This window comes from Triturus cristatus, chromosome 10, assembly GCF_964204655.1.
Source record: "Triturus cristatus chromosome 10, aTriCri1.1, whole genome shotgun sequence".
Taxonomy (NCBI): domain Eukaryota; kingdom Metazoa; phylum Chordata; class Amphibia; order Caudata; family Salamandridae; genus Triturus; species Triturus cristatus.
The window spans coordinates 804,323,216-804,348,221 of NC_140593.1; the positions used below are offsets into that span (position 1 = coordinate 804,323,216).

Below are 25,006 nucleotides of genomic sequence, written 5' to 3' on the forward strand. Positions count from 1 at the left end.
CTATGAAGACAGAAGAGCAACATAGATATGTCCTCTTTTATGCAAGCCTATGTAAGTTTAAAAGGGGTTATAGATGCACTTTACTGCATCCAGTGGTTTCCCAAATTCTGCAGAGCAGTCTCCCTTCTTTGCTTATGCGTGCATACTGTGCAGAGACTAGCCCACATACAAACACCCCCGTCCTAATAAAAGCTCACAAAAGTAAAGGTTTCCCTTCTGTTGTTACCCATAATTTAAGTGCAGTGACAACTCCTCCCCACACACACACACCTGTTCGTGCTCATACATCAACATAAAGGAGGCAATAACTGATATGTACACAAGTATCTGAAACGGATACAGCTGGGGAATAATAGGCACAACCAGACATCGATACTTGTAATTGAAACAAAGAGAACAAAGATACAAAGTACTTATTTTGTTGGATACAGAAATGAAGCAGTAACAAACAGGTGTAATGTTGCAGTTGACTGTTTAGGCAATAGAGTAATGGTGCATAGATCAGGTACATGCCACTCTGTTCTTATACATGCAAAGAGAAGAACAAACATGTACATGTAACCCGCCATGCTAAGACATGAGTAGGGAAGCATGGAACAGATGACTGGTGTGTCCCACAAATGCATGTGAAAGAACAATGACAAACGCACAGACATCCCACAGTACTGAATTTGATGCACAAAAAGCTACTCTTTCTGTCACTGAACGCAACAGAGCACCTACAAATTCATGCGCACATTAACACACACACACACAAACTATTCTGCCATTGTGATTGCCACAACATAGAAGTGACAGACACAAACCAATCTAAGTACACAGTGGTGAGTATGATAATTTGCAAACTGCAATTTCCTCAAACTTCAATCGAAGAAGGATGCTACCTCATATTTTCAACCTCAATAATTTAGACATGAATTAAAGATGAGACAATATGACACCAACAGAGAACCTGTTGTAGTCTTCTACTGACTTCGCTCTCCAACACACAGGCTTGAGAAATCCTGGTGCAGAGAGCACATCAAAAGCACTGTCTATTGGCACAATGAAATGGAACTAGGCTGTGTGTCAGCTACACAAAAGAGAAAATCCTTTTATTAAGGTGAGACAAGGTTACGCTTGAGGGTGCAGGTAACATCACTGGGGGAAAATGTATTTTAAGCAAAAAGAAACCATTTAAGCATCTTGGAATCAATATTATGAAAGAAAGAACTTAGTGGGCTTATTTTGACCTTGGCTGGTCATGCTCTGTTGCCCAGGGGGCTGAAAGCATGTACTCTACTGCCCTAATGGATTAAAATCAGCGGGACACAAAAACCTAATGACTTTGCCACCTTCTCCCAGAGTGTCAGAATATATATTTTTTCTGTTCGGGACCACGAGGCTGTTCCTGGTGGCAGCGGACGGGAAAAAAGTGCCTCAGGATGTCTGACCTAAATACGGTAGATGGTTTTGGATACTTACACTGATGGCCTGATGACTGCTGGACCATTAGTCTAAGGTATCTACTAGTGGAGCTGCAGTGACTTCACTGGAGGCAACACAGCAATTCGCCTGACTCTAAATAGATAAGTGGACAGGATACTCTGCCAGGTTTGTGCATTTCGATGAGGAATTCTGGGATGGTCTGCAGTAAGAAGGATGAGTTGAAAAAGTATTCAGAATTGGGTGCATGGAATTTTCCAGTCACTGGCTAGTGCATATGGTAAGACTGGCACTTTACCACCACGGCCAATGAACATTTTTGGACCTGAAAAGAAACACCCTGAAGAAAAAAGACTGCCTAAAAGCTGACAGAAAGAAGACGCAAAGACTCCTGACTCCTACTGCCACCGAGGGACGGGAACTACTCTCTAGTGGTCAAGAGGTCAGCTTCCTTTTACATATTATGTGGACAGAGAAAAACTCCTGACACCAAAGTCCAGTTAACCACCGCAGACCGGACCCTGTAGAGACCCTGACTGGCAAAATAGATGTTGTGCCTAGAAGCCTGAAGCCTAATGTGAGGACCAGAGGGATGCATGAGTGACCAGATGTGCTTTTTGCAGCACCAAGAACTGATTGGGACTGAGTATTCTTCCATCTACAGGGGACGGAGTAGAAGTGGGACATGGTGCTGAGGATTCCCCATGGGAGGGCCACACTCCATGGACAATATATTAAGGTTTGGGCCTCACAGCGCAGAAAAGTTTCAAAGGCACCTTGTGGAAAAGAAATCTGGTCCAATTGAGCCCTGGCCAGCTATAGCATTCAGCCTAGGCCTCTTAGAAGATTCAACAACAAAAAAGGGGCTGGTACAAAAGTAAAACCTTGTCCGGCTGGGGAGGGGGGTAGGGGTGGGAGGACAGCAACTCTATCCCAGCAGCAAAGTAACCTTGGCGACAATGAATTGCAGCTTTGTACCACTCTGAGCTTTTGGTGTCAACAATGAAGGCTTCAGAAGCAGCTCAACAACTCAGTCAGTATCCAACTTAACAAAACCTCTATCTTGGTGGACCTGAAATAGCTTCTACATGCATGTTGTTTTCTTGACAATTGTTTTACACTGCTTGGCTTGAACTTAACATGCATTTCTCAGGGGAACTGCCTGTGGCTTGGTCCATTGCATAGGAGACTAAGCAGAGTTTCTTTTAGAACTGTGTTGTGACCCCACCAAATTATATTTAGTTACTTGGGAAGGTACTTATTTCCAAATTAATAATCACATTTTTTACAGGGAATCACTTGATAATCCTTGTGAGCTGGATCATGTCCGGCAATTTATGTGTGACAATGAATACATATTAAGTGACTCTTAATGGTGGGCAATGTTTATAATTTAATTAATACTGAAAACCTGACTTGATGCTGGCCTTGAGGACTGTCAGCAAGTATGCACGGCTGGAGAAAGAATGAGTATGGAATACCACAACAATGTGTAGCCCCAATAATTGTAAATACAACTGGACAAAGACAGAGTTGAAAGACCTTAAAGGGCAACATTATGTGTTTTGTAGAAAAAAATGAATGCTGTAGGAAACAACCCTTATGGCTAATTCCCAGAGATAAGCATCATTGAAGAAATCCTATTGCAACTCCACTCGTCCTATTTTCAATAAATATCTGATGTTTCAATTAGTTGCAGAATATTTCTCTCTTATGGAGGCTCACAGCAGACACAGGTATTACTCCAGAAAGTCAGACAATGAGCTTTTTCAAGGCAAAATTCTGAATCAAGTCAGGGATTGATTATTGAGAGTAGAGTATGGCTGAACAAGTTACTTACCTTTGGTAACAGTTATTCTATCTAATTGCAGATTCCTCACCTTAGAATACCCCCATGTGACAGACTGGATCCGGAAAGGTTTCACCAGTATTGTTAATGTGTGCCAGTAGGTGGGGATGTGTGCCACATCGTTGACTCCATACCTACCTGACAGCAGTGGCAGCTCCTTTGGTAAGGCAGGGAAGCGTCGTCCCACTTCTTTTCGCAGTGGAAAAAAGGAAAAATAAAATGAGAATAACTCTATGTTGTTATCATTTTATTTTTCCTGCTGCGGTGTCTGGGTGTGCGGTGTGGGGAGATCTGCTCTGCTCTCAGAGCAGGGGGAGGATTGGTGGGCACTATGTAAGTGTGCATGAATGTTTGACCATCCCTCTGGGGTTGGCAAAATAATTCATGTGCACTTTGCATGTTCTCCATGCAGGCTGCATTACAGTCTGCATGGAGAACCTGCCCAGCCTCCCATTCCGTGGGAGAGCACCAAACCACACTCAGACCAATTACAACGCTGTATTGCAGCATTGTGATTGGCTATTGGAGGCTGGGAGCTAGGTGCTTCCTGCTTCCTTTGCAGAGAAGAAGCCAGGAAGGGGACGCAGGAGAGGTGGCTGCTTCCTGGGAGCAGCCGTGCTTGCTGCTGCCAGTGATAGAGTGGATCCATCTATAAGAGCCGTCCCTACACACTTGCGTCAGTTTCTTGTCACTTTTCACATAGTCAGAGGTGGAACGTCAACAATTGGTAGTACCAGTGTGCAAATTTCTAATTTGGAACCTTTTTGATGTTAAAAAGAGGCCACTCCACAGAACTGGTAGGTGGGAAGGCAGTGAGGATGCTGATGTCCACCAGATAGAGCTTTACTGAAGGTCAATAACTTGAAAAGCAGGGAAAAGCAATCAGACACACATAAGTCCAGTGTGTAGTTTGCCCATATTAATACAATAATCATGAACAAAATTGGAAGATCATTTCCATGAGCTTTAGAATTAATTATCATGGTAAGTAAATTACATAAGATTAGTGGATTTTTCTGTACTCCTACTATGTATGTTATTCGGTAATACACATAGAGGAAATAAAATAGTTATATTTTTGTACTCTTGTTTTTCATTAATTTTTAATTAATTTTGTTACCCATAATTCAATTCAATTGATTTGTGTATTTGCTTTAACACGGTTAAACACTTGATTGTGTTTAATTCATTGACTTCATTTGATTCTGTTACCCAAGCTCGAGACGGGTTATCAAATTGCATTTCCTTTGTGACACACAGCCCTTGATCGATGGCAGCAAGGCCTTCAAAGCCAAATGTATGAGCCCGAACTCCAATAGACTGATATGGAGCGGAGGTTTAGCCTCTAATCTCCACCTCCCCCAGATGACCTTTACATCACCACCACTGGTTGGCGAAAGGAGAGTCGCCTAAAGCTTATCTAACTGTGGCTGACTAGCCACCGCTGCAGATAATGTGTGGTCTCCGCTGAAACTGGAATGGCATCCAATAGGTTTCTTTGGGACTAGGCCCACTGGAACTTCAGGCTCCATTATAAAGTCGTCATAAGACACCTGGCATTGTTGACAAAAAAGATGGAGAAGGCTTAGAGGGAAAGAAGCCTCAAAGTTGCTCTCATCAAGATCCGGATCCGGGGCTGAATTGGGATCATAACCCAATAAATGCCCAGGGCTCCCTGCAATGGAGAAAAGGCCCTAAATTGTACTATATGCATCTCCAATGAAGAAACCTCTGTGAAGGAGTCAGGTACGGCTGCAGCTCGTACATCAGGAACCCCACTAATGTCAGGAGGTTTGCTGTTGCTTGGAGATTGTCTACAACTGGCTGTGGTAGCCTGCCGTCAACAGTCAGTTTTTAAGGTAGGGGAAATTGGTATCCCCTAGCTCCAAAGATGTGCACCGACCATTACTTTCATGAACACCAGAGGTGTACCGGTGAGGCTGAACGGGAGCACGGAAACTGAAAATGCCCCTGTCTGACCTTGAGCTGCCAGTAACCACTTTGGAAAATACACATCCAGCAGCAACAAGGACCCGATCCCGATGCTCGCGACAGCGCTAACATGATCAGGACCAGTGTGAGCATTTTGAATTTGTCCTCTCACAAAAAGGCATTTAGAGACTCAAGGTCTAAGATGGTCATAATGCCCCAAGAGTTCTTTGGCATGAGGAAATAGCAAGAGTAGCAACCCTGCCCTATTTCTAAGTTGGAACCCTTATGATAGCTACTGTGAAAAGTAAACTTTGCACTTCTTGCAAGAGAATGGACAGGTGCTCCCCTAACTTTCACTCGAATGTGGGTATAAAGGTTGGTGAAGCAAAAAGACACTATAGGGCATAGCCAAGCTGAACAATCTGAAGGGTTCATCTGTCAGATGAGATGGATCACCACCATGGGAGAAAATTCAGGATCCTACCTTCCATAGAGGGGTTGTGTGTCACTAATAGCAAGCTAAATCGCCTTGCCAAATGGAAAGGGACTGAGTAGACTGATGCCCTTTAAGGTCTGTGCGTTGCCAGTTAGCTCCAATTCCTTGGCCCTGAAAGAACAGGGGTGATTGGAGATACTGGTAAAGAAACTGTTTGTGAGGGGTCAAGTGACCCAGGGAGCATGGCGTGGCTCTACTTTCTGTGAAATGTTCCAAAGCAGAATCCTTTTTTTGCCAAATAGGTATGATCTATTGAAAGGCATATACCTGTGAAAGACCCGAGTCCTGTGGCGCGCATCATGTATGGCGGGGCACAGTGTGTAATTTGTAAAATAATGAGTGCTGGTGTGCTAAGCTCTGCTCAGATGTTCAGGCCAGTGCCATTAAATGTCAGCATCCCCAATACCAAGGCTGCGTAGTCTTGAATTCACCTCATGCCTCTTTAATTCATTGCCAGAGACTCCCTGCTTCTTTATCCCACCACTGCAGGTTCCTTCTGTCTCCCTTTGTGAATCTTTTTCAGTTTTTCTCTTCCTCCGTCTTTCCACTTTGTTTGTTTTCCCCTCTCTTGCTCTTGCTAAATGTTAGATGCAAAAACATAACTGCAGTGATGAAGAAAAATAATTGCTGATCTCCAAAAATGGGCACAGGTGCCACTCAGCGGCCCGTATTGGCTCAAATTAAGCACTGATAACAGAGCACCACAATAGTGACAACCACTCTTCCCAGTAGTATCAAGGCCAGCACAGATCACATATTTGACCACATGTTAATCATTTTAAATTACTTTAAATAGTGAAGCCTTAAGGTCTTCTGTTACCATCCGCAAGATCTTGCAGGCTATGTCCAGAGAGCAGGTGTATATCAGTCAAATAAACAGACTGTATTGACCGATTTGAATGCTAGGCTAGCCAAAGAGAACATTCGCTGTCTGAACAACTCCATGCTCTTAGACTCCCTATCCGGGCGAGTTGTGGGGAATGAAAAAGTGTTCACCTTGCTGGTTGAAGTCTGAACAACCATACTCTCTGGAGTAGGATGTTAAGTGAGAAAATCAGAGCTGCTAGGCATCGGTCTGCGACGTCTGACCATCTGCCTATTCTTCAGTGAGCAAGAGCAGGACTTTGACAAGGCGCTCATTCAGGGCGTTATTGAACGGGAGCAAGGGCTCAGTTGTGGCTGGCCCAGATTGTAAGGTGTCTCTAAGGAATGTGTCTTAACTTAAGTAGAGGGCAGTTGTAGGTCCAAGACTTAGCTGCTCATCAAAGTACTACTTTAAATGATGCACTTTGTTCTGCTAGAGGTCCTAATAGTAAGTCTGACCCAGTATGAGGGGCAACATCAAGCCCATTGGCTGCTTGTAAGTCCATGTAAAAATTACTTCACCATAATGAGGGGTTAAATCATACCCACCCCCTCCATCATCATGTCTAGGAGATGGCAAGCATAGGTCAGAATCAGAGCCAAGAAGATATTAGAGCTTCTCATGGTGCATCCTCTTGTACAGAGATAGAATTAGAAGAAAGGGTATGGTGACTGCTGCACTTTAGTAATGTTGCGTGACATAGTTTAGGATTGTGATGGAGTGGGTTAGGGTCAGATGTCAGAACCGGTACTGACCCTACTCTGGTGCCAGCAGTGCCGGTAACAGTATTATTAAGAGGGAGAGCGACACAGGCTGTGGAGCTGTTGTGGAAGTATGTACTGAAGCCGGTACAGATTCCGTAACGGATTGAAGGGAGTGAAACTGCACAGCGGGCGATCAGCCATCGGCAACCCAACTGAGACCCCCTGCAGATCCATGGGGTCTGAAGGGACTCCAGGGGAAGCCAGAAGACTGAAGCATAGTCTCCATAAAGACTTTAATTTGCTGTGGCATTGACAACGGCCTGGGAAATTCAGGGGGCACTGGGGCAAACCGAGGCATCAGCTCTGCATGGGAGATCTAGAGAGAGATTGGCTGACATTGTGATACCCTCATGCCCTCTGTTTGGATAGAGTAGGGTAATAGGGTCAGGTCCTGCTTCACTTTCTGTTGGTTATGTGTGGACTTCAATTTTTACCTACCAAAGGACTTTGACCCTGAAGCTGACCTCTTGCAAAAGCAATCACAGGAGCGAGAGTGAGTCTGCATCCTCAACCTGGACCCGAAGTAAATCTTTCGTGAGGCCCAAGACCTCTTCTTGCGGGCACGGAGTTACAACTTCTGAAGGGTTTGAAAAAAAGCAACAAACTTCAGCCCGCAGGGGTGGTGCTTATGTGTGACTCTGTTTCTGCATTTTTGGTACAGTCTGTAGTCAACATGGATCATTACAGTGCCATCTAGTGGCACACAGGAACATTGCTGGTGAAATCTTTCTGGATCCAGCTAAAGTCTCAGGAGTATGCTAAGGTGAAGAATCTGCGGTTAGAACTATCCATCATAAGTCTTCATTATTGTATCATACAGTCTCTGTATCCAGTTTCCCAACACGATAAAGGACACAAGGGGTACAAGAACACTACTGACAAACAGAATGATTGGAGTCGTAAAAGTCTTCAAAACGTACCTGCTTGAACATTTAGCACTTTTTGATCCATGGTAGTGTTTAGCATATAAGTAATGCAGTCTGTTGGGTGGGTTAGCTTTTACTTTGTCAAAAGGTGATTATGATAGAAATGTGCATAATATTGATTAATTAAAAAAATACAAATAAGAAATAAGAAACAAACATGTCCTAGGGCAGTTCAGATCTTGGAGATAGAAAATCTCCTTCATGAGGACAAGGAGCACCAGAGTCATAATTTCAGATTCTGTTCAATTTCTGCTGCTGGTACACCACTAATCTCTGGTAGTGTTACCTACAGTCATCACTTCGCTGTGTAGACTTAGCTATCAATGTTGCTGCACAACTAATAACAGAAGAAAACAAATATCCACCTACTTCTACTTTCATTAAATTGGTTTCCATAGGCATCAACATTTTCTTTTTAAGGTCTACTACTTTTGCTAAATAAGCACCCTCCTTGGAGAATACACTAGTTATTTCTGCAGGCAACATATATTTTGCCAGTTTCTCCAAAACCTTGGACTACTTATCCTATTATTTTTCATCTGATTTTTAGCATGTAACACTTCTGTTAAAAACAGCATGATAGAACACAAACTTGCTTTTTAATAATTTCTCTATTCTGTTATCGTAATGTTTTTTAACATTACCTACTAATTCTTCATTACTGTATAAATATTAATGTATATCATTTAATTGCTTCCTTAGCATGGTGAGTGGCTGAATTTAAGGTTGTCCACAATAAAAAAAACAACCCTGAGCTCTCCAACAAAGGAGAAGAGTGGTATCTGTAACTACATTACATTTTTGAACAAGACATGTCTATACCACATTGGCCATTGGGACACCTACACAGTGGCAGCCGGCACGGATGGGGGAGGCGGGGCAAGGAGAGGCGGGGGGAAGCAGGTGTTTAAAAAGTAGAAAAAAAGGACCTTCTCCCCACTTCCTTGACACGTGTCTCCTCAGTAGCCCCTCGCTCCAGCCGGTCTCTCCTCCATGGTCCCTGCTCCAGCGGGAACAGGAAGCACACCCAGGCTCCCCACAGCCAACCACAATGCTGCAATGCAGTGTTGTGATTGGTCTGAGCGCCGTGGATCAGCGCTCAGACAGGCAGTGGGAGCCTGAGCATGTTCCCCACCCTGGCTGCAATACAGCCTGGGTGGACAACATGCAAAGTGGGCATGAGTGTTTGGCCAGCCCGAGACGGCCGGCCAAACATTTATGAGCGCTTTCAGAGTGTGTTTACCTACCACTCCTTCTGCGCTCTGGGAGCAGAGCAGCCCCACCCCACACAGCAGAGATGTCACAGCAGGAACAAATAAAATGATAAAAAAACTCGAGTTATTATCATTTTATTTTTCCTATATTTCAATACTAAGAAGCAGAGGGGCGATGCTCCACGGCCTTAGCGGAGGAGCCGCCACTGAACCTACAATGTTATTTACAGAGTGGCACAAAATGGAAAAATGTGTACTTGTGCAACTGTTTTCACACTTTGAGTGGAGTGCAAGTTGTGTTTTTCTGAGTTTATCACTGACTTGTCTCTAGCCTTAAACTGAGAGCAAACTGTGATAATAGGCAAAAATTGCTTGCACTAAGTAATCCCTATTAATAGCATTAAATGAAATTTCATGTCTTGCACAATCTTAAAATGTGCTGAAGAACTGTATCACCTGCTTAAATACACAAGGCTAAATGAGGTCCCTAGTATCTTACCAAACGAGCAAGAACACCACACAGCAAGACTCAAATTCTGCTTTACAAAATGATTTTTGATTATCTAACTGCAGATTCCTGATCTCACGAATCACCCCAAGAGCCAGACTGAATTAGAAGAACTGGAAAAAGCTCGTCTGTGCCGGCTGGTGGAGCCAAGGCTCCAGCTCAACTCCAGTGCCTCCCGATGTTTGGCCTCACAGAACCATATATGATGTCACCGCAGTGCAGGGCTCCCATACGCAGAGATAAGACTGACAAATTCAGTAGGAATGCAGAGCAGAAACTATCTTGGAATCTTTGTAAGCATATCGGACTGCTCCTCAGAGCGTGGAGTCGTGCATGTCCATTAGGTATCAGCAGGTAGATAAAGTATCCACTACAAAGATCATTATTGAGGTATGTAAATTACTATTCTGATACAATACATTAATGGACCTGATGAGATAATGCAATCAAAGAATCTTGTAACACAAAAACCTCAAGGTGTCCTTTCCTGCAAACTCAGGGTGGAGACATATTGTCTAGCGAAGGTGAAGATTAAATTCCATGGTATAGTCTAACACAGGTCCAAGCCAGGAAACTGCTCAGACAATTTCAAAGACACAGTTTTCTCCCTCGTACAAAGTGGGCCCAACGTTTCCAGAACACTGTTTTCTAATTCTTGTTGCCAATGCCTGGTAAATTGTAGAGAAAAAGAGATGAAGATGACCAAGCAAAGGAACAAGGGGGACCCCAGCAAAAACCTTGTTGGTTTAAAGTATAACACGAAACCTAACACAGCTGGAAACCTTGTGTGAAGAAGGACTGCCGAACCTCCAGTTCACTAAACAAAATGCGTCCTGCCACTAACAGCCTCTGTCAAAGGGCAACATTCAGTGAGGATAAGATATATCACTCTACGGTTAAAGCAGATTAGCTCAGCTTGACTGAACCTAGTCCCAGTAATGAGTCAGCCATCTCTGAAGGTTTCTATGAAGAATCTACACCTCACAAATGACAGACGATCCATCATGGATGGAGTGCAAGAAAATAACACTGAAGGAAAAAGTAACAATCCGCTTGCTCCCTCCCCTCTGGCCTACTAACCACAAATACGTTCACCTATCCTAGTTTGGAGAAGGGTTTTGCCAAATTCAAGGGAGCTGAAGGTTGGGAGGAAGTGTGCAATCAGAATCAAAGGTTCCCCCATACAGGAACAAAAGAGGCAGTACAACTATGACGATGCTGTTGTGAAAGGCAAGAAAAGCATCTTAGGGGAGTCCCACTGAGAAAGCATAGACAGATCTTCCTCTGAAGGAAGATGCCAATTTAAGTTGGCAAGAATATGCTCAATAAGATCTTCAGCTGTAACTTGTAGCTAACTGGATTCAACACTTAAGTTCAACAAGGAATCACAATCTCAGCCCCAACACTATAGCCTTCAGAATTTTATACATTGTAAGATTTATTCAGACCATACACGGTGTAGGCGCAGTCATTCGAAATAACAGAAGCATGTTATAAAAGCACTGAATCATGCTGAGGAAATTAAAGTTCAGGAAGCTTTCAAAAATAGCCTAGTCACATAAGCTGAATGTAAGGGTACGTAGCAGGCGAAGAAAGGATTCTGAACAAAGAGAAATTGACAGTGTGCTGGATGGTGGTTGGGAAGTGAGACACTGATCTCAGCCGTGGGGAGTCCTCTGCCAGTAACCAGTTCTCAAGACCTGGGAACAAATGTATCCCCAATCCACAAAAATTGACTGCCAATATACTGTGCTTGAAGCTATACAGTGCCGATTCCATGCCAAATGGTGGAACTGAAAGTGGAGAATGATTTAAATTTACTTTAGAAGCCAAAAATGAACTATGAGTCTGCAGAAATGAAGTAAAAACCATACATTCTGCAGGGTGGATTAGATAAGCCCCAGGCTTCATACCTCCTTACCAATAGTGAATGTTTGAATCCTGAAACCCACTCCGATGATTCATGCTCAGAGAGCAAATGTTGCCTGCAGAGAGATAAGTTATGGCTATCAGAAGGTCTTCTGAAAGGGAGGGCGTACCCTCCCATGCACAACCAAATGTCTAAGCAGCCCATATTTATGGAATGGTAGGTTGTCAGGCAGAAAGAAACCTCTTTCTCACAGGTCATATGTGCTCTGACTAGGGTGCATTGTAGGAGTCTGGCAAGGTACGCCAGGAAAGAGATGGAAGAAAACTGATGAAGTCCAATTTGGTACCCCCCTAAAAACACCTCACACCTGATAGCCCTAGAAAGGCACATATGGCAGTTAACCAAGATAGCAAGGCATGTATGACTTGTTAGGTTGTATTCTTGTATAACTTCCGAAAGTCCTGAACTGTTGACAGGACAGTTCTGCAAAAGAACCCAAGCCACAACATGTTATGTTATGTTAAGATACTTATACAGAGCGGCAGCTACCCACTTGGGGTTACCTAGAGCTTTAGAAACAGGTAAGGTTACTCCATGCCCAGTCAGTTCAGAACTGCCACGTTATTAACAGCCTGCAAAAGGTGGTTAACGAAGTACAGGATCTCAGGTTTTCCGGAAAAGCCTTCTAGAGCTTAGGGTCGAGGTACCTAAAGGAGCAACCTCCCCTGCTGGGAACAGTGCAAAGAGAGAGGTTGCTGGAGCATAGGTGGCAGGCAGGCAGATGCGTTTTTTTCAGGCCAGTGATATGGTGGGGGGTGACATCTGTCCTTGCTTTGAAGATATAGCATAACGCCTTGAATTAGATGCATTTCTTCACCCTTAACCAGTAAAGCCCATGGAGGAGAGATGTGACCGATGCATATTTTGGCAGTCTGAAAATCAACATTTGAGGCCTCATTTCGCACCACTTGCATACGTCACATGGAGGCTTTGTCAACACTCAGGTCAAGGATGTTGCCATAATCCAATCGGGACAAAATAAGTGCCTGGATGACAGTTCTATGGGCAGATATGGGAAGAATCTTGATATATGTCCGTAGCCATTTCAGGGTCACGAAAAAGGTCAAAGAAACCTTTGCCACCTGAGGCTTCATGGAGAGCTTAGTGTCCACTAAAAAGCCAAGATTCTTTACTTTGAGGGCAGGACAGGAGTATCACCCAGAGCATCTGGCTAGTGCTGTGGTCCCTAAAGGGATGGGTTATTTCAAATCACAAGCACTTCTTTTTCTCTCCATCCAATTTCAATGAGTTGTTGTTCATCCATGAGTCTACATGAACCAGGCAGGAGTTCAGCAACCCAGAGTTGTGGTCATGAGAGGAGGATAGGGAAAAGATCATTAAAGCATCAACCGCATGGGAGACTAATGTGAAACCACAGGACTCCACCAGGTTGGCCAGGGGGCGAACATTAATGTTAAAAAGTGCCGGGCTTACTGCAGCTCATTGCAGGACCCCAGAGGTCAATGCTTGATACATGGAGTAGGCGCTGCCCAAGGAGACCTGGAAGGTTCGACCCTTTAAGAAAGAGGACAGCCAGCTGCCGATATGGTGGACGAGCATCGCCTCACTGCTGGACCCAGCAGACACATGTAAAATAAAATGATAATATAGAAGTTAATAAAACAGCTTTATCATTTCATTTAACTCCGGAGCCACCGAGTCTTCAGGGCAGGGCCATCAGCAACAGGAGGAGTGGTGGGCTCAGGGTGTTGCCAATGTGCATGTTGGTTTGGCCAGCCATCTTAGGACGGCCAAACTGCCATGTGCACTTGGATATCTCCAGGCTGCTGCTTGGAGATATCATCAGGGTTCAGGAGCACAGTCTCCCAGTCCCTGCTGGAGCGTTCAACCAGCCCTCTCAACCCAATCCCAATGCTTCTCTCATGCTGGGTAATACCAGCATGAAAGCAGCATCTGGATTGGTGCAGGAGAGTCTGGTAGCCTGTGTGAGCATCGTCGAACCTGAAGAGGTGGCGGGCATCCGGCTACAGGTACGTCTTTTTATTTTGTTTCCCCGTTGCTGCCTCACCAATTTCTCCTGCTAGCGGCCACTACTGACAGCCAGGCAAGTGTGGCTCCCTGAAGCCCCAGTTGTGCCAATCTCAAAGTGAGTGTATCCTAGAACACAGTATTGAAAGCACTGCTTAGATCAAGTAAAATCAGTACTGCTGTCTCACCCTCGTTTAGGAGCCGTCTAAGATGTTCTGTGACCCACAGGAGGGTGGACTCAGTGCTGTGCTAAACCCTGACTGGGGGTCATGTAGAAAGCTTTGACACTCCACAAAAGTGGAGAGTTGTTTGCATACATGTGAGGCGGTGGCACATCTTTGTTTAAGTCGATTGAGGCCAAATAAGCTTTTAGGACAAAGTAGTAGAAGACATGAAAGGGCACATCAATCAAGCTTCCCTGGACATATTCAGGGAGACTGGTGAAGCCAATCCAAGCATGCCTATGAATTGTTCCAGAGGAACCCATAGACCTAGCCATCGAATCAACTGTGTCAAGAGCGGCTCTAAGAATCGGCCTGGTGATGAAAAAAATTGCCTCTCACATTGTCTGGCAGAAGTGGAACTATCGTCTATACCATCTCTCAAACAGCATTGAAACAGTGCACCAACAGGTGTGGCAACACCAGGTGCAGTGTTTAAAGAATGTAGAACAATTTTTCTCCCACTGCCTCAATTTATTTTTACTCTCTGTTGGATGGAGGGGAGGAAAAAGGGTTGGCAGTAAGTTTGGAGTACTATTGAGCTCAAAATATCTGACCCTCAGGTGAAGAGAGACAGTATTAAAAATTCTCGATCGCCTGCAGACAGCAATGAAGATGATCAACCTGGCAGTGGATGAATTCTGTGGAGCCCAGCTTAATACAAGCAGACATAATACGGTCTAGAAGGCAATCGTTAAAAGGCAAAAAAGGTTTCAATGTGAAGCAATTTGACTGCAGTATTTCTGTCAAGAGTTTAGTCTTTATCTCAGGTAGCTCTAGGCTAAGGTAGTTCTAGGACTTCATCTACCCTTGCATAGGACTGCCTTAAAAAATGCCCCTCAAAGGGAATGCTGAGGGACCATCAAGGCCAATTTCAGTAAAAGTATTTAAGTCACAGGTTCATTACGAACCCCAATAAGGACCTTTTTCAGAGTCTGAATAAGAAAAACTAACCTTCTGTACATGAAAATCTCTTACTGAAGCCTATGGAAGAGCACCAGGAAACTCAAGCTGGTCTGTCTCATAGATTCCACCTTGGTCCTAACCGTCTTGGTCCTAGGTAGGTCTAAAAGTGGATTGAGAATCAGTTCCATGCATGTGGATCGTACTGGTTCTGACACCAAAACAACTGGTAAGTGCTTTGGCAGCAAAAGAGGGACTGCTGGGACGATGCCTGGACCATCAACAAGGCCGGCAGTTACCAGGGATGAGGCTGCCAGCAGAGGTCCAGGCTAAGATACTGCAGGCACCTTGGGAAGGTGCACTAGAGGAATCCAAGAGAAGGATGCAACATAGCCAACAAGGCTTGGGTGTAAGGTGTTACTTATGCGGGGTCAGTGCTTGGACCCAGAAAAGTCTGGGAGTGGGGCCAGCCGCAGTGGGTGTGGAGGAGGAATTTGACATCAAGAAGCAGAAAAGTCATCCATTCAGTAATTACTAAACTTGGTGTGGAAGAATTCCTTCAGGGACAGAGCATTCTCTCTGTACTGCTGTGAGAGCAGGAAGAAGCAACAACTTTATTGCTTGTCACAGACTTGAGATGTAAAATAAGTTCGCTCCTGGTTCTCAATAGCTGTCGAATGAATGAAGACACAACCAATAGTGAACTTTCAAGCATATGCAGGCTCTATGCTGCAATGACAGATGTCATAGTGATCCGAAAAGGATCCCAGAGAGTGACTGGAACTACATCTTTAAAAACCTGATCTTTTTCTAGAAGTGGCTCCTCTTTGAGACACTCCAAAACAATATTTGGAGGGAAAAGAATGGGATTCCAGCAGACATCTGCGTTGAAGGATGTGAAAAAAAGGAACTAACATCAAAGCAACAGGGTGGCACCATATACAGCTCGGTAAGATCTCCTACTGGGAGGCATAGGAGTTTAGCTGGAGCCCTGGTATAATGTTCAAGCATAGGATAGCAATTTCAACATTTTCAGGTCGAGTGAGGTATGCAGGTAGAAGAATCCATCAGAAATAGGAGTGATGATATTTTATAACAAAATCATACAGTCAATCATGGTGGAAATAAGACATTTTGATTACTGAATCATATCTGATTATGAACATAGTATTTTCATTTGTAAAGTGACTTGCACATTTTGTGTATTTCCAGCAGTGCCAGTTACATACAACTATGCATCCAAGAAGCCTATCTTGAGACTTACAGAATGAATTCAAAACACAGTAAGAGAGGCAAGTCTTATAGGAAATGTATCTTACAAATTCAATCATCCCCAATATTCTCTCCTACTTAGTCACGATTTCCTAGTTATCTCACGTTCATAAACCTGCTCTCACTTCATTCATGGCTGGGCCTAAGGGCTAGGAACCCATACTAGAGGATCAGTGTTCAAGCTGTTAACGGCTACATAGTGGACAAGGCACACTAAACACTCTGCCTGAAGAACTCAAGCAGGTGATTGTTCTAGACAAAGATGGGCAATGAGCTTTAGAACATCCTGAAAGAGGCATGTCCAGCACCTGGATTCAGGCAGTAGGTCTCGCTCTCTTTTTCGTACCCGCGTTCTCTCATGCATGCATACCCTGTTCCAAGAGAAGAGAATAAAAGGCATACCTTCGTCCTGGGTTGCCACCCTCCATCTGGCTGTTTCCTGCTACATGTACCTGTTGCATTTTGGACCGCTCTATATGCTCGACATAAGTCTGGATCATCTGTATGATACAAAAGACAAAAGACAGCAGTAAAATGAAGATGGAACAAGAGTGCAGGAAGAAGAGAACAAGAGAATGGATGAGTGGAACAAAGAACAATACAACAAGAAATATGGTGGGATGCAATAAGATAGAGGACATAAAACAATGCAAGAAAAGGATAAAAACAGATTAAACCGTGAAAATAGAAAGATACTCGACGGGCAAGAAAAGAAAGACATGACAACAATGAAAAAAGAAACAGGTACAAGAATAAGTGAAAGAAAAGGAAACAAGAAATATGGTTTACCTCAAAGAATTCAATAATGATAGGCCATTTTTAGAATACTTAAATGAGGTAATTGCATACATTTAGGATTTGTATGTATCTGAAGCATTCATATTATACATTCTATATAAAAAAACACAGCAGCCTTCAAAAGTCCCACATTGACAATGGTTTCATACCATAAAACTCATCTTGCACCTAACAGAGAAAAGCTGTGATATTCTTCTTGTGAATCCAAAAGATATTTCAACTTACAGTGCAGAGAGTAGATATATTCAACGGTTACGAATCCTTTGTAGTAGAGCTGTCCAATACACTGGCAAATACATTCTGAGGCCCTTTTGTTTAATCTTTATTGGGCAGCATCCATGTCCCAGAGCCTCAGGCATTATTGCATTCCAATGAAATAACTCATCACTCTCCAATGTCTGCTTGGTTGAGCAGTTATCTGAATACAATTGCTCAAACAAGACCTTTCGATCTCACCTTTCTAAGGCTTTGATTACAGTCTCAAGTGAATGGACCAACAGTGCCAGCCAGACTACAATGGATATTGTGTGTTATGATACATCGGCTTTTAGTACTAGTTTTCGAGAGGCACTTAATTCAAGGGTTGGCATCCCAATGGGTTTGAGCCCAAGCAGTTGAGTTTTGGCCTAAAATACCACAAACACATTATTACTTAAAAAACACTACCCAGGAGTGAACTGGGATTATCCACTATAGGTTTTAACAGGCCCTAAAGCACTGACTAAAAGTCAAGTGAAATTATATGTGCACAAATAAAAGGTCTACTGGGGCTCCGCTGGACATGACTAGAGGAGAGAGGGTACTGGACACAGTTCAATCAGAAAGCAGTCATCTACTTGTTTTCCAAAGTATATGTTCAATATGTGGGCACTAACATCCTGGAAATGTTACTTAGAGCATTCAATTTAAAACACCCCGATTTATCTGCCAAGACTCAAGTAGAAATAACTTCCCCCAACCATTTCTTAAAAGTGAAATTCAAAGGGTGGAGCTTCGCAGGCTCAAAGAAGGCCATGCTGCCCAAATGATGTGACAAGCTTCTATATATTTTGAAATGTTACATTGGTCTGATTGTATGCTAACATGTGAATTAAAAATGTTAGGTTAGTGTATATTGTGCAAGTGCACACCCCAGAAAGCAGGTTACATTGTTTGAATCGTGCAGCTAACATATACGTGCTTCATAATGATTGCCATGTTTTTCTCAAACTTACGCTAACAAGGCAAAGAAGGAGAATTTCCATATTCTAATGCACACACTATTCAAGAGAGCAGCTGCTGAAAAATGGCTACAAGGAGAGATGACATTGTGTGGTCCACCTTGCAACAAGAAGGAAGAAAATTGGTAGTTACCTTATGCATATGACTATATTTTGATCAAGAATCATTGTTCAATATCTCGAGCAACACAACAGGAGACACATATGAGCTGATCCCTCCTTTCTCCGTTGAACACCATGCATAAGAAAGACACATAAGATAACAGTGTAGGGACGGGATAAGACCCACTGATCAGTAAGGCTCGCAATGATACTTTATGTGACTTGGCGTTTTTTTGGTAAGATGATACAACCATGCTGTCAGACAACTGGTTATACTTTAGGGAGGTTTAGACTGATAGGATCAGGATATGGGATGAAATATGGTCTGCTGTTATTAATCATTTGCCTTACTGGATATGATAATTGCTGAGATGTTTATAACATCTACAATCTTTCTATAGCACATGTTTTTAGACAACAAACACCATATTCACAAAGTTACATTTACATGTGTTCATTTACTTATGCATACATCTACTTCTGCTACTAAGTGAAAATCTATACTTTTTCGCTATTCACACGTGTAAATTTACAACCACGTGTTGAGTTATGTGTCTCCACCCTCTTAGTTCAAGGGGTGTTGACATCTAGGAGAGAATTTACAAGTGTACAGTTACTGCCAGTAACCTTTCAAAAATAGGTGGAGATCTCCACCACTGGGGTAGAGATTTCCCTATAGTAAACTATAGGGAAAATAATAAAGATTATTAATTTTTACACCCACATGTTGAGTTATGTGTCTCCACCCTCTTAGTTCAAGGGGTGTTGACATCTAGGAGAGAATTTACAAGTGTACAGTTACTGCCAGTAACCTTTCAAAAATAGGTGGAGATCTCTACCACCGGGGTAGAGATTTCCCTATAGTAAACTATAGGGAAAATAATACAGATTATTAATTTTTTAAAAATATTTTATATATTTTAATGTAATACACAAATAAAATTTAGTTTCAATAATTATTTTTAACCTAGAACCAATAAAATAAAATGCTGCAGCACATTCGCATATGAAACTGAAGGTTTAATAAATAATTATGAAATTTAAATAGAATATAGGTTATTCATATTTTTAATCAACATTTAAAAAATAACATTTGTACTATTTAATTAAATGTGGTAAATGTAATTAAAAGTTATATTTTTTGGTATTCATTTTTGACGATCTTCATTGTTTTGATCTAAATATATTCATAAAACAATCATGTTAGCAGTTGAGAAAAGGATTATAGAACATAACACGAGAAAAGAGCACATTTTAAACATATGGATGTATCATTCTAAAAGATAAAATGACATAAGTACAATTTCAGGTAGTAGTTTGCATGGAATAATTGAGTTGTTCCCCCAAACCTTAACGTTTCTCTGGATATCTCCTGGATTCATATACAGTTCTTTCTGCCTCAGCGTTGTAGGCCATCCCTCAGGCCCATTGAGTTATTGAGGGAGCTGATGTTGATCACCAATGTTGTGCTACATCTCTCTTGGCTATGAGAAAGCCCATAGCCACCAGCAGTCTAGTGTGGCAGCTGCCTCCCCATTTGTCCATCAGTCCTAGTAGAACAAGTTTGGGCTCCAGCATTATATTCTGGTGCATCACCTGTTTAGTACATGACAAACCTAACTCCCATATCATTGCACAGTCAGATGTTCCCATATCGTATGGAAAAATGATCCATTGTCCGCCCAAAACGGCGATGATGGGGCGAGGCATGGCTTCATCTTGCATTATCTAGTGGGGCTATGATACACTTTGTGTAGATATTGAAGTAGAATTAGCCGCAGGCACATGGAAATGGCTAATATTATGGGAGCCATTTGGCTTCTGTCAAATCATCCTCATCATAGTTCATCTATATCCCATTCCTACTGTTCCTTCAGTTGTACTATAGGGTCGGGAGTGCTGTACACCTGTGTGCAATATCATTTTAAAATCCCCTTTCCTCCCAGTCAAGTGGTAGTAATACATGTCTCTAAGGGGTTACACTCCAGAAAGGATTGAAGGGTGTCTCAATGCATTTATAGAGCATTAAATAGTTGAAGAGAACGGTAGAATGGAGTTTTATGCATGCCATACATAGCCACAATTGCTGGAAGGAGTACATAGAGCTTCCCGCCCATATATCACCTAACTTTGAGATGCCTATGAAGTCCCATCCAGTACAGTACTCCAATTGTTTTGTGTGTTTGAGCCAAATTCCAATCCATAGGGGTGTCTGCGCCATCGGCACACCAACCCATCGTATTCATTTCAATGCTTGATGCCACTAAGTTAAGGGCGTCCGTCATTGTTGCCGGAATGAGAGCCCTGTCTTTGTAAGGAGCATAAAGTAGATTTAGAACCCCATGTTTCTCAGGGGTTTTAGGCTCCACCAAAACGGTAGGGTCCTGTTTGCAGTATTAGTTTCTGAAAGTGTGGATTAGTTCATAAAGAGACTATGTTCAAGGTGAATTGCAACTAGGGAGCTTTAATTGTAAAGGCTTACATTTCACTGACCCCGTTAACTGAAGTAATACACAATAACAGATCTGTTTTCCATGAACGATATCGTAGGCTCTCTTTATCGATCAGCTTAAATGAACCTGTCATTAAACGGAATAAAGCTTCACTGAGCTCCATTCTGCTAGGGGATTTTTTGATGGAAAATTCTTAAATAATTTAATAATTATGTTTTTTTGGGAAATGGGTGGTCCCTTGATATGCCAGCAATGTAGTCTTTAATGAATGCATGCCTAAGGCCTGTCCAAGTCAAGTCCAATAGATAAGGAAGTAATATCTGATGAAATTGTGCTATAAAGTATACACGTTTTATGTTAGGTTTTGAACACAAAACATAAAACCATCTTCATTTGGCTGCATATATTTTGCCCTGTTCTGAGCTAGTATGTTCCCCTAGTGTTCATGGATGTCTAGCTAGTTAGTTAAGTTTACTGCATAGTTAATAAATACCATTACAAAAATCGTGGAGCCTTCACACTCCACTCAGCGTACACTCAGAGATGTCTAATTGTGAGATTAAATCAAGATTCAGGAGCCAGGCCACCAACTTCAATGATCTCTGATTGTGATGTGCTCCTTGTCCCTGACACCTGGAGAGCCTACTTAACTGCGAATCCACAGGATGGGTGGTCGTTCCGATAGATGAAGGTGGTCTGTGAACCAATATTGTGCAGGCCATGTTGGGGAGATGAGAATCATCTGACAAGGTTTTTGCTTCAGCTTCACTGTCAGGATTAGAGAAAGAAGATGAAAGGGATACCTATATGTACCTGACCATGGGACCAAGCACGCATTTCTCCATGATACTTATTGTGGTTGCCTACTTGATTAAAATGGAATTTTGTTTTAAATTCAACTTCCATTCATTGCAGTCTTGGCTTGTTTGACTGAGATAATCATATAATCGTTTTCAGCTCCAGCAAAGTGCTCTGCCTTTTTATTTGATATGTTAAAGGTTTAGAATTTTATCTTGTACAAAAAGGGTTTGGATATGCCAAATCTGGTGATTGTCTCATTACGATTCTGCTTTTGTAGATGTATAGAACCGCGAACGACCTGCAAAGATTACTGGATGCATTTGCAAGCTAAATGGATGAGCGTGATTTAAAAACAAAAAGGGGTAAAACATTTACTATGATTTTTGGTCAAAGAAATGTGAAACTTGGTACTAATTTTAAGCATGTGCATACCTTTATTTATTTAGCGATTCCGTTTGATTCGGATGAGAACTGGTCTCATTTGAAAGATATCAGGAAACAACATTTTGTTAGCACTACAGAATCCATATTTTGATTTGCCAAAGACTTGTTAAAAACACATGAAAGGAAATGTGTATGCTCTACAACTCAAAAATGTGGCTATGCTGATTGTGGAATACTCTAAAAAGTGGAAAGAAGTGTTTGTAAGGTACTTTAAGCAGTCCCAACTAGCTTCTCTAACCCGATAAGCCATTTAGAATTGGTCTTAAAGTATCTTGAAGATTGTATCAGGTTATGCCCTCTTATGAAATGGCAATTATGCCCTCTTATGATAGGGCATCTCTGCCCATTGGCATCTCCTGACATTTTTTCATATTAACATGCTTCATTTTAAAGTAGCTTTTCCCATGATTGTCATGTGATTTTCCCCCTTGTCCCTGTGACAGAATCTCTTTATGCAGGAACAACAAGCCCACCTATAGCTTCTCTGAAGAGGGCCAATAGGAAAGAGTGTTCTTGTTTTTTCCTGTGACAAGTATTCGATCATCAAAGGATACTGATATCTGAGCCCACTGCTTATCTGTTCCTCCTCTATTGGTTACATTCTTAACCAGCAGAATGGAGTGGGTATTGTGCATGAGGACTACATGCCTAAGAGCCGCTTTGATATGCACATCTTCACATGTGATTATCTTTGCTGTTAACTTGCAGATGTAGTGAGGCTCAATTGGTTTTCTTTCAAAGGGTACACCCTAGTGTTTTTCTCAGTCTAGCAGCTCCTTCAGAAATTGAATCCTGTGCAGTGATTGTAGGGATAATTTGTCTTTCTTGAGCTTCAACTCTAGATTGTTGAATAGTTGAGAGGCAGCTTTCTTTGTGGACTGTACAGAAGGGTTCTCCACCAACCAGTTGTCGAAGTATGAAAACACTTAATGACCTAACCATTGTAGATGTGTGGTGACTGGTGTCATGCATTTCATCAGTGCTCTTGGAGATGATGTGAGCCTAATTGGGAGGACTTTGAATTCTTTTAAAAAACACATTTTTTGCAGAGTTTTATATAGCTCAAACTTGACCTGAATCCAATCAGGTATCAGAGCGCTTTACATAGCACCAGTTACGTTACATGAGGACACACATTCATTCTTTGTTAGGCACGGGGAGATTAAGTGATTTGCCCAGAATCACAGGATGTTCAACGTCATTACCGAGACTCGAACCCAGTTCCCCAGGTCCGAGGTCGAGCGTCCTAGTCATTAGGCAACCGGTCACCCCAAGTCTGAGAAATATTCGATGTTTGCAGCAAATGAGGATATGGATGCAGACATGTTGGCGGTCTAAGGATTCCATGAACTGCTTTTCCATCAACAGCATCTGCAGCATCTGAAAAGTTACCATGCAAAATAATTCCTTTTCAAAGAAGATGTTTATTTAGGACAGGCATTGGATTAAACTCCACTGTCCTGTTTTCTTTCTTTATGAAAAAAAATCTCAAGTAAAAGCCTATGTTGCAATATTCATTAGGGACTGATTCGATAGCTCTCTTCTGTACCACAAGGATCATCTTTTAGCAAATACAGATACTTATGCTTTAACTTGGGTGGTGCTTTTCGAGAAAAGCGCTGAGCAAATTCCAGGGTATGTGCAAATTGGATGAGATCCTCCACCTACTAGTACAATGCTATTTGTGCCTACTCCTTCCAAAAAGCTGATATCCAGCCAACTATAGGCCCACAATTCCAGGATTTGGGATTAATGGTCGCCTGTGCCACAGGCAGTCAGTGACCCTCCTCTTGCAACTTAGACTGACCACCTCAGTGTCTTAGTTAATTCTTGCTATGCACCTGAGAAAGTGGCACATAGTCTGTCAGACTGCTGCTTTTGGGAACCACATTACTGGTGGTATTGCAACTTTGGTTAGTAATAGGGAGGTCTGTAGCGCTGGTATCCACCTCGACCTCCCTGAAAGGGCTGTGTCACTGTTACAAGGCTACAAGTGATAGAACTGTATCAGTATCAGCTTTTATGTTCTGCAGAACATCATCAACATGCTTCAGAACCAAGAATTCTCCATCAACGGGCACATCCTGAATCCTGTTGTGTACTTCATGTTTAAAAGAGGTTGCCCACAGCCAATCTTATCTCCTTAAGACAGTCATACTTACCAGCTGGAAGAATCCAAGGCTACTCGCTGCCACTGCAGAGTTGATAATTGCAGCCAATGCTTTTCCCCCCTTGTGAAAGATAGCTTTAATTTCCTGTTTCTTTTCATCTGGTAGTAGGTCAAGGCAGAGTGCTTTATGCAGCAATAGCTGATAAGGGTATCTGCTCAGTATTTCAATAGAGTTAGCTGCTTTAATTGCTGTGGCCACCTTGGAAAGAATCCAGTTTCCAAAAGCATCCATTTATCGTCCTTCACTCACGAGTGGAGCTTTGGATGGTGTTCAAGTGTTTCTTGATCTTCTCTGGGCTACTTGAGTCCTACTTAATCTACCTTGGGGTGGCGAAAAGGGAGAAAGGGGTGTTGTCAGGCATCTTCCATTTTTTATGCAGTCTGGGTACAATTTGCAAATCATCATTAGTGTCTGCATCCCACCTGCCACAGGTGGCCTATAAAAAGTATTGCTTTCACCAACTTTCTGACTTGCTCTCTAAAGTAGTAGAGAAAGCAGTAAATCTCTCTGCTCATTTCCGAAATGTCACATTTTCTGGATGCCCTCCCAAACGGCCTTGAAACCTGGCAATGTCGTCAGGCGGTTGGTCTAATGGATAGGGGTGGTCGGCTCTACTATCGGCACTATATAGTCATCCCACTCATTTTCTCTTGGTCTAGAAGACTCTGGAAGCTCTCTAGCTTCTTTGTCAGAATACTGGTCATCATCTGACTTATATACCTG

General features: G+C 42.5%; 1 protein-coding gene across 3 annotated transcripts in view; it reads right to left on the reverse strand.

Annotated features, from left to right (window-relative positions):
• The window catches only part of MAPK8IP3 (mitogen-activated protein kinase 8 interacting protein 3), a 597,532-nt gene that overhangs the window by 383,916 nt on the left and 188,610 nt on the right, over positions 1–25,006 (reverse strand). For all 3 annotated transcript variants that reach the window (XM_085628367.1, XM_085628364.1, XM_085628366.1), the window contains exon 4: positions 16,697–16,794. In XM_085628367.1, the coding sequence (XP_085484493.1) occupies positions 16,697–16,794 (98 nt within the window). The remainder of the gene's footprint in view (positions 1–16,696; positions 16,795–25,006) is intronic.